At 39.6% G+C, this 14198-nt stretch overlaps 1 protein-coding gene across 1 annotated transcript; it reads left to right on the top strand.

Annotated features, from left to right (window-relative positions):
- Window positions 1-955: 955 nt before the first annotated feature.
- On the top strand, window positions 956-13234 carry pxdc1b (PX domain containing 1b). The gene is made up of 5 exons (XM_004551932.4): window positions 956-1620; window positions 9551-9642; window positions 9733-9850; window positions 9946-10057; window positions 10568-13234. Exons 1-5 carry the CDS (start codon window positions 1365-1367, stop codon window positions 10689-10691), a joined length of 702 nt encoding a protein of 233 aa, XP_004551989.1. The 5' UTR covers window positions 956-1364; the 3' UTR covers window positions 10692-13234.
- The last annotated feature ends 964 nt before the right edge of the window (window positions 13235-14198 follow it).

A 14198-nucleotide genomic window follows, 5' to 3' on the forward strand; every position in this document is an offset into this window, starting at 1 on the left:
TTTTACCAGCTATTAACATGCTATTTCCTGCGTGGAATTTTTATGAATTGCTTACCAGAAGTGTTTGCAGACAGTCCTTTCCCCCACTGTCTTTTAGTACAGCTGATTCGCCACTTTTTGACTTCCTGCAAAGCCTCTTTTAACCAGTCTCGCCACTCAGCTAAACATCAGTGAGCAATGCAGAGAAAATCAGCTCTTTAGGTTATTCTCTCCCAAGATCAACATCATGGAGCAGCGCATCATTTTGCTGTGGTTACATATTGGCAAAAAATACCAGTACTTTGTGAAGACGGGAGTTATAAAATAGTTTGAAATGAAGAATCTTGGAGAAGCACAATTTCATTGCCCTCCCGTGTTTCTGCCTGCTTCACTAGATTCAGACAGTAAGGGCTTGTTCTCTGTGTAATGTAATCAAATGACTGCAGAGAGGAGCGTAAAATGAAAAGAGACAAACTTTTTGCAGACAGATGCAAAATGACCACAGAAATACAAACCAGTTCCCCAAAGCCATAACAGGACCTCATGGAGATGCAAAGACCACAAAGACACACAAACAACTGCAAGAAAACACACAAAGTTTCTCACTGCCAAGAACTAGGACCTTTAGTCCATTCAAAAGTTGTTTTTGGACTCCTTTCTGGGCATTTTTCTCCCTGTGGTTCATTCCAAACATCTCATTTCAAGATTAGGAGTGCTGATTTTTATGGAAATACACAGCAGCGACCTCACATGCAGGGTCACCAATAACTAGTTGACAGTGTGCAAAAGAAAATGAATGATTGAACCTGTCGATCCCGATTATACACAAGGAGATGGACAGTTTTGTCCTCACAGCCCTTTGCATTCCCTGCATAATAATAGCCTGTAGTCAAGGAGGAAGGAAGGAAGAAAGGAGGGAGAGGGGAGGAAACTGCGCTGAAAGAAAAGCAACTGCTGATCCAAGTGTGAGGTTAAATGCTCTGGAAGCGCAAAGAGGGAGGGAGCAGTGTCTTATTCTGAGAGGTGTGGGTTTAGTGTTGGATCTTTTCTTTCTCTCTTTTTTTGGTCAATAATTGACGAAAAAAACCCGCACTTGGATCAATATTACCAAATCAGTTTTTCAGGGGCGTTATCTCTGGCTCTAAAGTCTATTTTTTTTTTTTTTTTTTAAGTCATGCCACGTTTGAGATTACGCCTGTGATGGGCTGAGCCATCATCCTCCTCTCGCTCACACTCTGCTGCCGCTCAGACACAGAGGCTGGTCGAAAAGTTACCAAAGTTGCCTTGCCTTTTATTTGTTTATGTATTTGACATTGTCATCGCGAACACCTCATTCTGCTGTTCACCGGGCCCGCCGCAGCATGCTGGACTGACGGCTTGGAGGAATGGCATCGGCTGTGTTTGAAGGGACGTCCCTGGTCAACATGTTCGTCCGGGACTGCTGGGTTAACGGGATCCGGAGACTTATTATCAGTCAGAGCGGAGAGGAAGAGGAGTTTTTCGAGATCAGGACCGAGTGGTCTGACAGGAACATTTTATACTTGCATCGCAGTTACTCTGATCTCGGGCGGCTGTTTAGGAGACTGGTGGAGTCTTTTCCGGAGGACAGACGAGATCTGTCCAAATCTCCACTGATAGAAGGTTGGTGTGACAGCGGATAACATGTGACAGTTACTAATCTACAAGGCAGGAAGCGATGATCGAGCAGTATCAGAAATAACTCATTTCTATTATTATATTCCCGTTCAGGAGCGTAGCTATTGCATTTATACTGTAAGTGTAGGAAGTAAGTTGGCCACCCTGTCCTCTTTAGCACTACGAGTTTCAGATTCCAGAAGAGAAATATTTACTCTGAAGTCCCGAAACAAAGAAAACTAATTTTGGCATTTCAAGCAATTAAACTTGCAGATGGCATTTCTATGTAATTAGTGAAATAATTGAAGCTCAGTTTTCTACTATTTACCAGACTTTTGCAGCATTTTTCAGCAATATGAAGCTACCTCGAACTAAATCAGCACTGACCACTTTTTTTTTTTTTTTTTTTTTTTTTAACTAATTGAAAAGTTTGTCTTTGAGTTTGCGGTGGACTCCCTAAAGGAAATCCTCCTGCAGATTATATTCCTGTTTACATTTTGCAAGAGCTGGTACAGAAGTTGTTGTCTTTGTGCATTGCAGTCAGATCCAGATCTGCAAATGATCCATTGACACCATAGGGCTGATTAAAGTGCTGGTGATTAACAAAGCAGAATACACGAAAAATATTGAGCTTAATCAGCAAAGGCTTGGTTCTAATTTGAAAGGCTTCAGAGCTTTGGAGGTTAATAATTAACATTGTGCTCTTTAGGATGTCACATCAATAGAAGTCTGTGCTGACAGCATGTTTCTAATCTATGTCAATATTTAGGACCTAAAAGACTGGACACACTATGTGTAAGATTTGTTGCCATGACTCTGTGGGAGCTGGATTCCCTATGGGGATCCTTAAGTACCAATGCAGACTTTCAGTGTGGAAATCTGTTCTTTACATCTTACAGCTTGCTGCTGGAGCAAGTCTTTTCTGGTAGCTTAAAACTTGGATCAAAGGCCACGGCAAAAATATTTCTATTGCTTATGCACATTTTTTATTATGAGGGATAAAAGTACACAGTTTTGCAGAAGATGGGTGCTGAAATATAAACTTGTTGAGATATAAACAGTTAGTCCAGATGGTAGCATTTTAGGTTAACATCAGTTATTTGACACACTATTTTGCCATCGCATGTCTCCAGATTTGGTGATTCTTTTAAAGATATGAAAGTGAAGGTTTTTCCTTCAAAAGCAAGCGGGGTATTCAAGTTAAAGCTTGGCTTTACTGTGTCTGAGCATCCAACCAAAGCATACTGTTTACGTTGTCTTTGACCATGTTGCAATATTTGCCTTTCACAGTCACTTTGAACCACCTGTGTCTGGCTTAATCCAGGGGTCTTTTTAGTGGTTTTCCCGCACTCTTTTCCACTTTCTATTTTTATTTATTTATTTTTAAATGGAAGTGCGGGAGAGCCATCCAGCCACAAACTACTGCAGAAATAACTTGTTTGTTTTGTTTTTTGTTTTTTAAATTACTTCACTTAATTTTGAGTAAATATAACTAAAACGTTCGTCCAAAACTGAATGTGAAAGATTTTGTGCTACTGATATCAGGTAATTTAAACAGTAAAATATAAGGCAGTGCTTTGCAGACGGCAGTCTTTTGGTATACTATGTGTGAACCTCCAGCGTTCAGGATTTGGATACCCCACAACTGTCACAAATTTGGCAAAACTCCCAGCCTCTCCTGTGTGAGAGAGGACCCCCCCCCCCCCCTCGGCACTTTGCTTTCGTGTCTACTTGCTGAGCTTATACCAGTGTTTTGGAGACATCCCTTTAGCTGGGACTGGAAAGGCTGGCTTCCTGCTCAGGCACTAAAATAGCTGACAGAGTTGTTGACAGCTAGCTGCTTCGCCTCAGCCAGTGCAGTGTGGAATGCATTTTGGGACGAGACATTTTTGATCTCATGACTCACTTTTCACTTCTTTATTCCGTCTGTCACTCTCATGCTGATTATAGCTCAATGATAAATGAAGCTGAAGGAGACATCAAGACCATTTTAGTGTTTGAAACTGGTTTGAGCATTTCATTGACGGCTTGTGAGCCACAGGGTTAAAAGAAATTGAGGAATTCCTGAATTCCTATCCCTTTTTAATATTTCCTTTGCATGCCATCTAATTGCTGCCCTGATTGAAGATCTTGAGGGGAGAAAAAAAACAAAACCATAGGTCTGCCCTTTCTCAGTCCATTTTGCCACAATTTCTGGCTCTGGTCATGTTTTCCTGTTTCTGTGCTGCGTCTAGGCAACAAGGAAGGCGTGCAGAGCTTTTCAGACTTATGTCATGATGAGAAAGAGGGCGACTGCGGAGGAGTGGACTTCCCATATTTAGTACCGCTGGTCTGCCAGGGCCTCATCACACTTACCTTACATGTGACCCCATGAGCATACAGACAGCGAGCGATTGCTCACATTCCATGTGAGCTAGATATGATCAAGGAATGTAGACGCAGACAGCGTTGAAATCACTCTTACAAACTGTCAGCTTCTGTTGCCTACTCAAGCAGTTTCTCTATTTTAGGCTTTTTTTTTTTTTTTTTTTTTTAACAGTAATATATGAATGCTAAACAATATAATACAACCTCAATTTTTACTCTGTAGGCAGCGAAGGTGACACTTTGACACTGTGGAGAGGCTATTAAATTGGCAGACTACCTATAATGCACTGTATAATAAAAGGAATATGTGCACATCACTTTCATGCAATTTGACATTTAAAATGGGATGTGCATGCATTGTCTGTTCAAAATTTGCATTAGATGAGAGTGAAGAAAATAGGCAATTTGATCATTAATGTGCTCAGAATGGCTACAGACAGGAGAATTCACCTAACCTAGCACTTTTCAAAGGTACACGATCTGCTCTCATGTCATCTGTAAACGTCGCTATTTAACATAGTTGTTTAATCAAGAAAACTCAATACAAAACAACATTGCTGCATTTATCAATGATCTCGGAGGGGCAGGTGAGCTTTGGACGTGCAACACTATCAACATCAAGTATAACTCAAGAAACGAAATTCCTCGAAATGCCAAAGTCTTCTTTTAACTTCCAGCTTAACGACAGCTGAATCAAGCTGAGCCATTTCAGCTTTTCACAAAGCAGCTTTGTGAAACCAAACAAATGGCCGCATACACGTAGCGGCTGCAAATAGAGATTTTACAGGAAATATAGTGTGCATGTGTAAAGATTAAAATGGCCTGCACCAAGTTGTTGCTGCAGGCCAACTTCTTGCTAATAAAAGTAACATCTTCTTTCTGACCATGCCTGGGGCTTGATGACAGAAGTATTCGGGAATAATGTGTTGACAAACTGTGGCATGTTAGTGGTTGAATGATTAAGTACTGTGCTGCTGACTGCAGCTTATCAGATCCCTGCAGAAGATAACTGTGAAATGTGGCTCTTACAACATAGGATGACTAGATAATGTGCATGAGGAAGACGTGGGGACGGCTGAGTTCCTGTTGTACACATGCTTCTATTTTTTGTAATATTACAGAGCTTCTCGTCACCATGGCATTTTATAATAATCTACCTTTATAATGACTACAATTAGTGCTACTGATTACTGATCACATTTTACCAACTAGCAGCCCCAGGTAAATAAACACAGTCACATGTTCTTCTTAAAAATAGAAGTACAGTAATCAAAAGTGAAAGCTACTAAGAGACAACTAAAAAGAGCCAAAATGGCTGGTTGTGAGGTCACTGTAGGGTAAAGTGAAAATGGTTTCACTGTAGAATAATTTGCTCTATACCACCAATGACAGCATTGTTTAATTATTTATAGTGCATGGACCACTGTAACCAGAAAGTCCAAGCAGAAAAATCAGTTTACAACCATGTAATTCTAGCCAACACAGAAAATTAGACATCCTGGGTTAAACTCATGAGACACATGTCAGTAATCTAGCGAAGCACTCTAATATTGATGTGTTAGAGTGATTTCCAAAGCTATGGCACAAAATCCGCTCCCGAAAAATCCCCAAACTTTCTTTAATGAATATTTTTTCTCATCCAAAAGTTTTGCTGTGTGATTTTTAAAATGAACATTAATCAGTATTTGTCATCTACAATAACATGCTTACACGACATTGGGCCTTATGACTGATTAACACCGTATGAAGCCAACTGATAGCAGCAGTTGCGTGCTGAAATTTGCACTCTCTAATTAGACACATAATCAAGCTACACACACCAGATTAACAGTGGTTACAACTTGCACAACTGGCAGAAACGCACACACTTCTCTTTGGCACATCACACACGTTTGAGTCTTGGTGTTATACGCAGTCTTCCAGATTATGCAGTGAAAAACGTCCCATCGTTGTCACCCCTACCCACTAGTTCCCACTTTGAAAATATTTATGTGCAAAGACACAGCTAAGATCAGACTGTGAAGAAAAGAACAGCAATTTGTGAGCTTGATCGCTCCAAATCTCTAAGATTAAATGCTTATGATTTATTCCTCATAATTCATTCCTTGATGGACTGCGTGCGTGCATGCAATAAAGTGTATTTCTTTTCATTTAATTTATAACATTACTGCACTACATCAGTGGACACAAACTTTGAAATCTGTCCCCGAGGATAACAACTAACAAGACAGGGTGTGGTTTGAAGTCTCCGCAGTGACGTTGTCATCCAGGCTTTGTTTCCGTTTAAGATGTTAACTGCTGACTGCTGACTCACACTTGAAACCTCCCGAGGTTTTGAATTAATATGAACAACTGTAACACAACCTAATGAACTTTATGGACACATTTCCAACATTGTGAAGCTTGTCTTGTTTAATCCAAGAGGTTATTTTCTGACTTCAGCTACATATTTTAAACAATTTTTACTTGCTCTCCATAGAGCTGCTTTTATTTACTGACACTACTCCCTGATTTTTCTGGTCGAGTGGACCAATCTGTAACACATTTATCTAATTTTTGCATGTTTACAACACTGAATATTGACACAAACCTATCACTAGCTTTAGTAGTAAAACATCTTAAAGTGCATCTAAATTTGTAATATGTCTATTTGTCTACTTTTAACATTGACATTTTGTCACATTTTCATGAGAAACAGGGAGCACGGGAGTTAGCTGAACCCCTGTTCCCACCCTGTTTCCCGGGGCCAGATCAAATTGTGTGTGTCTAACCTAACTGCATAAGGAGTTTACTTCTGATTGAATCACTTCCAAACTTGCCCCGCCTTTCTACACATCTTAATTAGTTCTGGTTGGATCTTGTCTCTCTTGAACATTTTCTTCTTTTTATTTGACAAAAGTGTAGATAAACTTCATCATTGCTTTTTCCTTGTGCGTTAGTACTTATTTAGGTATCGTCTTGTTTTTATCAAGAACAAAAAAGATCGTTGAAGAAAATTAGTGAACTAAAATGTGAAGAACACATTTTAACTCTACTTAAAAAGAACACCCCTATGGCCATTCATACCATACCAATGTAACTAAGTGAGAAACGATTAAATGGCCGATGTGTCTATTTACAACAGAAATTTCTGTTTTAAAGCTTGTGGGGATAGGTTAATTGGAAAATCCAAATTGTCACTAGGTGTGAATGTGCGAATGAATGAGTGTGAATGGTTGTCTGTCCCTGTGTGTTGGCCCTGCGACAGACTGGCGACCTGTCCAGGGTGTACCCTGCCTCTCGCCCTATGACAGCTGGGATAGGCTCCAGCACCCCCCGCGACCCTGAAAAAAAGGATAAGCGGAAGCGAATGGATGGAAATTTCTGTTTTAGTTTAAAATAACTTTCTGTGAATGAACACAAACTTTCTGTTTTATAATCACAAGTCAGGCTGGGCAATGCACTACCAGAATTTTTCTGTATTATTGCACATTTATTTCTTACAATTTGAGTCCAAAGATGCTGACAGATTTTGTTTGCATTTCTTTATCGCGAAGAAAAATTGAGACGTAGGATTGAAATTGTACTTCACTTCCTTATATTGAGATATTTCAGAGAATAAATGTGTAATTAAGCTTCTTTACACTAACAGAAACAGGAGTTTCATTACTTAGGATCAAAGTGGGCTGTACGATATAAAATGAGTTTGACATCCTTCGCCTAAAACTCGTATCTGTTCTTGCACCGCGCTCTGGCAAACGGATATCGAAAGGACTTTGCAAGTTAAACAGGAGGAGGGCACAACACAAGCTTCAGATTGGGCACCTAGTCATGATTCAACTGCCGCATCACTCTTCACATCCCCCAGGATGTGATGTCATCACTGTGGGTCATTATAAATGGATGAGCCTGTGAGTGTGCATAGAGGTCGTCTTACTCAGTGCTTCCATGTAACCACTGTGTGACTACGTTTCATCTGTCCCAGTCAGTTCAGACAGAGCCACATCCCTGTGGCTGCAGTCTTCATCATTATTCTCCTCACCACATCCCTTTGTCAGCAGGCTGGCTGTAAATGATGCTCTGCTGACTTGCTCACTCATATCGGCGGTAGCCTTCTATTACCAAATGTGCTGATTTTACGCTCCCACTGCCTCTTAAATTGCATTCCTAGTTTTATGCAGGATTAGCGTGCTATCACAGACATTGTTCTACAGCCACTCCACCACCTATTATTACTTTCCTCTGTTATTACTGCTGTTATACAAATGCCAGCAATTGCGGTGGCAGTTTTACAGTGTTAGAGCAAGAGCAGGGTGCACACTAAGGACAATGGTACGTGGTCTGTTTTTCTCTCCTCCTACGAGAGGTAAATATCATGGGGCATTGTGAGGAAAAAGGTTACCGAAATAAAAAGGACTCTTGCATTTGAGCCAGTCTTTTTCAAGAGTTGGGATGAATTAAAATCTGTCTGGCTTTTGTGTTTTGACCTACAGAAAGCTAACACAGTGATGGCTGTAAAGGTCGTAGAGCTTGCCCTCTTTCATTTTCTAGGTGCAGAAATAGTTACACTTGGCCTTTTCATGGAGGGAAAGTTTCTTTGTACATCCGTCTCTATGTACAAATGATAAGGGCTCACCAAAAACATCTATACTAAAGGCACCGCTACGTCAAATTTCACTGTGTCTTAGAGTTGTTGCGATACACTTTTTACAACATTAAAAAGACTGACAGGTGAAGTGAGTAACATTGAATAGGTCATAATAATGCAATGCTTTTAAGGAAAATGTTTGACCCCAAAGGAAGCTCAAAGGCTAAAAGCAAGACTATTTATCATCCAGGGCTCTTGAACTGTCATGGTTCTGCGTCATTTTGACCCAGTATTTTCAGTTTCTTGTATTTTGGTGTTTTTTCTCTATTATGGTTTGTTTTCTGATTCTTTAGTTGTCCTGTTTTGAATATTATAATCCTAAGTTTCAGTGTTATTCTGGTTAAGGGTTTGTTCTTAGGTTTAGTTCAGTGTCTAGTCTGTGCCTGTCATGTTTCCTGTTTTACTTTGAAGGTCCGTGTCTCATGTTAGTGTGTCCTGTGTAATTTCCCCCTGTGTTGTCATTGTTTCATTCGAGTCAGCTGTGTCCTCATGTGTCTCCACTTCTCCTGATCACCTCATGTGTGTATTTAAGTCTTCAGTCTTCCTGTGTTCAGCGTCGTGTTGTCTGTGTTTCTTACCCCATGTCTGATCATAGTTTATTGTCGCAGTTTAAGTTGTAGTTCTAGGTCTTATTTGACTCGGTATTTTCTCAGTTAACTCTGTATGTTATCACCTGCAACTAGCAAAATAAAGGTTATTTTTGGGCTTTAAAGTTTCATCCCCTCGCCTCTGTCTGCTCCTGGGTCCTCAACGCTAACCCACACATGGTCTGCCTCGGCGGCCTGTGACATGAACGGATGTAAAACACTTCATGGAGATCCAGTGGATGGTTTTAAATCGAAGGAATCAAGTTAATAGAGCTTTATTTCACTGACAGGAATTCAAATCAGCAGCCAAATCCAGCGTACCGCAATCATTTAGAGTTCTTTTTGTTTCTTTCAGGGCTGGTGAAAATCAAAGAAGCGACCGACATCGAGGAGAAGTTAAACGAAGTGGAAAGGCTACTGAAGAATGCAATCAACATGCCATGCAAGGTTGGTATTTCATCTGATGGCATGTCATATAAACTTATAAAAGCTTCTTACATGAGCACATCAGCTCTGTACTCAAACCTCTTTCTTTAGTATTCCAGATCAGAGGTGATGCTGACTTTCTTTGAGCGGTCGCCCCTGGATCAGGTGCTAAGGAACGACAAAGTCCACAGAATCCAGCCATGCTTTGACAGTCCAATCAAGATATCAGGTTCATATACTTATTTAATGTGAATATAACTACATTTCAGTTATTTTTCATGATTTCTTTAAGGATGATGTAATATTCCTCTCTGCATTTTCCAGAAATCATGCGGTCCAATGGATTTTGTCTGGCCAACACAGAAACCATCGTGTTCGATCACAGTATCCCCGAAGAAAAAGAGAGACCTTCATCGACCGACTCTGTAGAACATACGTGAGTATAAGGATCGCTCAGTCATTAATTATATCTGCCTTTGCATATGTTACTGAGCAAGAAAGCTATGTTTAAAATCACATTAAGGGCCAGAGTGAGTTTAACACAGTTGTAGGTTTGAAGGCCACTTCAGAGTAAGAAACTACCTACTTGCCTTCTCACAAATGTGAGGATTTCCATGCTTGCCTTTGAGTGTATACAATAAATGCTTTGGTGAGTAAAGAGGTCCTAGAATGTGAACCTACCCCAGGACCCTCCACCCGCTTCACATAGCACAGGAAGTGTGTCTGTGCAGCTCTTCCTTCCCTGGGTGTGTGTAGAAAGCAAAAGAGGAACACATTCCTCTCGGTACTTCACAGAAACACAAACAATGCAAATCACCCATAAATGGCAGCACAGTTCTAAGGTTTTGTCAGTGTTTTGATGTTGACACTTACATCACACCTTTGATTCCTGGGGTAAACTACACAGGCCTGGGTTAACCCAGTATGTCTTTCATTTTATTGCCAGGTATGAAGATGGAACAGAGTTTTTGCCATTGGAAACAGATGTGTGTGATGAAGAAACAGAAGCATATGTCACCAACCTCTCCTACTACCATCTGGTCCCATTTGAAACAGACATCCTGGAATGAGCATTGATCTACCAGATGCTTGTCGATGATGGCTTGTCACGCTGTAATATGTAGTCCTCAGTGGAACTCAACTATGCAATGCTGCACACCACGTAGCTGCTGCTTATTCCAGCGACTTTAAGAACTTTTTAAATAAGCATTGGTCATTTTGGAGTTGGCTGGGTGTACAGTTTGCACAGTAGTATTAGAGGAGCGCTACAGCAGCACGCCTTTGTTTTCATCCACTTTATGTGACATCACCGATGTGCCTCATCCAGAGCCTTACTTTTTTTTCCCACTTCAAAAGGCTTTCAGATGATGTACCTGAGGCAGCCACACAGTATAGATCCTCAGTGACACTTTTAACGTGCTGTTTGGCAACTTAAAAGAACTAAAATCTGTAGGTTGGGGTGTGATTGTAGTGGCGACTACGCAACAGTGGAAATTAAGAAGCAAAAGTAATTTATGGAAACATTCATGATTTTCTCTCATGGACCTAAGAGATGGATCTTTAAGGTTTATCATGTTCTCTGATTCCTGAAGTGATGCCACTTAGGAAAAAAGACAAAAAACAGTTAAGGAGATTTTTATAGGATTTTTTTTTGTTGTTGTTGTGTGGTGCAGTTTCCACCTGCATTAAGTTTTTTGTAAAAGCTTAAAACTCACAGGAAAACTCTGATTTTGTTGCTGTGTCATGCAGCAGGATCTTTGGTATGACAGTACACTGAAAGCTGAATGAAACTAGAAAACATGGGCTCTGATGATAGACACTTGTGGAATTTAGCTAGTCTTGGAGATGTTACCTGTGACAAATTGTTGCAATTGCTAAATTAAAGGCACTGAAGTGTGCGCAGTGCTTTTTGAGTCCTATTTGACCAGTCAAAGCAAACACCAGTCCACAAACTGGGGGGCAAGGTTTTCAATTTTGCATCTGTCCCAGGACTGAACCACAGAGGTTTTGATTATGATGGTGAATTGAGCAAGAATTATGTTATCTTATCCTCCAGCAGCATAAACATCAGCAGGAGATTCCTTTTCATGCTTCAGTTGGGCCTTGGACTGCTGTCAGTTAAAATAATATAAAGAAAATACAAAGTTTGGTTGTTATGTTGTTGCTTTGTGTTCAGATAAATGCTGCCGAGTTTGATGTTGATGAGACGTTTTTTGTATTAGTTTTGTCTGAATTATGAATTGTGATGTTAGACATGTAGCTTCATAAAAATGCTCATTTTTTTTGCCCATAAAGGAATAATTTGGTGTCAAGAGTGAGTGTAGCCTGTGGAAAACAGAATCATGTCTCTGCTGTTGTTGTTTTCTGATGAGTGATAAAATGGGGCAAAGAAAGCTTTGTTTAAAGGCTCCATTGAGGTCACTTTTGTAAGATGACATGAGTGGGTTCAGTCAGACAGCTGAGTGTGGGAGTCTACAGAACAAGTCCTCTCTTTATGTAAAGAAGACAAACAACTTTGCTGTACTACAAGTTTCTATAGGAAAAGTTGTGAAGCAAGGCAAACAATTGGTTAAAATTCACGCCTTTGTATGTTTGTACTATAAGGAGGGCACTTTTACTTCTGAAACTGAGAACTCAGTGGTGCATTGCAGAGGCTTTGAATGTGACCCAAATGCTAAAAATGTATATTTGTGTTGTGTTAGCTGTCTTTGCTTCAGCGGTTTTGTCACTGCAGGAGTCACCGTGGCCTTACAATGTAACTTAACAGCTTGTGTCCAGGTTCCTGCCCTTCCAAATACAAAGGCATTCAGCCCTCCACAAACTTGGCACATGAGCCGTCAGCATGGCGATCCTCCACATGAATCTGTTTAGTAACACAGTCATGATCACTATTCACCCCGTGAGAAAGTACAGCTCTTTCACAGGATACAAAAGTATTTCATGCTTTCTCTTCTTGTTTTTTGAACAAGAATGACGTGCTGATTTTGTATATAAGCATTTCTGTCTAAGGTGCGAAAAAAAACTGGAATTTCCCACTAAAATTTCTGGACCAAGATTTTGTTCTACATGAAATTGTCTGATATTGATGAACGAGCATAGGCGTTCATATTTAATAATGAAAACTCCAGCAAGACCTCTGCCTTCTTTACGACTCTTTTGCAAGCTTATGGCATTCAGTTTATTTTGAATATGAAGTTCTGAAATGGTACTCAACGCATTCAATGCAATGAGGAAAAACACAACGCTGGTACTCCAGTGCCAGTGAAACTCTGAAACAAAGCTACATGCCTGGTGTGCCAGCCAGAGGTTTGAAGAGAGACAAGTGAAGACAATAGGAAAATAAAGTTACACAAAATATTCTTATTTATTTTGTAAATTTCAGCCACATTCTGTGAAGCCAACCATTCTATGCCTTGTAATGTATTGTATATTTACTTGTGTGCGTCATACGTGAGATGAACCTTTGGTTTGTAAATATGAATCTTAATTATAAACTTCTAAGATGAAGTTTATGTGCAAACATGTTTGATAACCTTAAAGATGTTCAGTATTGGTTACAAATTATTATTCAAAAAACCTTCTCAAAACAAATAAACGTTTTCAATAAAACAAATGGTCCTGTGATGTCTTTTGTGCACAAAGTGATTGGACCTTAGGGTCGTAGAACGGCAGATGTAGACTGTGGGTAACTTGAGAAGCAAGGTGGCTACAATCATTAGTGTTGGATATGAGATTCAGAGGCATTCAGTGATAAGTGCACAATACTCATCCACAAACTCAAAGAAGTGGAGAATATTTGGTTGGGAAATCATGATTTGTAAATATGAATATCAGAAGCAAATATTCCAAGTTGCTGGAGCCTTATTGGAAGCAGTGCACAAATTTGGACGGCAATCACTGGCAAATTCTCTTATTCTGGTAGTATTTTAATGTTTATGTATTTAAGATGCTACTAAAAAGAAAGTGAAGACAGAGATGTATGGTAATATTGATGATATTTATTGTATATGATCACTTTATTCTATGGAAGTACACAGGCATTGAGGTGCTTGGCCCGCTGCCCGTTATCTTAGAGCGACACCTGATGGTGGGTACAGGTAGTCATCATCAGTGTCGCTTCTTCAAAATTCAGTACAGTTAAAAGGTTGCTGATTTAAAAAAAAAAGGGAAAACTGTAAAATAAGAAACAGCAACAAGATGAAGTAAATAATTACAGCAACCAGGCCCCCCGTAACAAACAGAAAGATCAACATCAATATCTTGTGTTGTTTTCATTAGATAATCTTTGTTATTCTATTTAACTGTGGAAAAAATGTTCTATCAACGGAATGTAAAAATAAAAAACTAAATTGAACATAACACAATAAATATTCATTAATTATTTGTTATTAACCACCTGTTTATTAGGACGACCTGCATCACAAACCTTGACTTGCAGTTTCATCAGTATAAATACTTATATTTTTGCATTTGTGTACGTTCATAAAGTGGAAAAAATAGACCGTAAACATGGCGTAAACGTCGATGAAAATCTTCTGTAAAAAATGTAGTAAGTGGTACAGATCAAAAGTGATTTA

Source organism: Maylandia zebra, linkage group LG9 (genome assembly GCF_041146795.1).
Source record: "Maylandia zebra isolate NMK-2024a linkage group LG9, Mzebra_GT3a, whole genome shotgun sequence".
Lineage (NCBI taxonomy): Eukaryota > Metazoa > Chordata > Actinopteri > Cichliformes > Cichlidae > Maylandia > Maylandia zebra.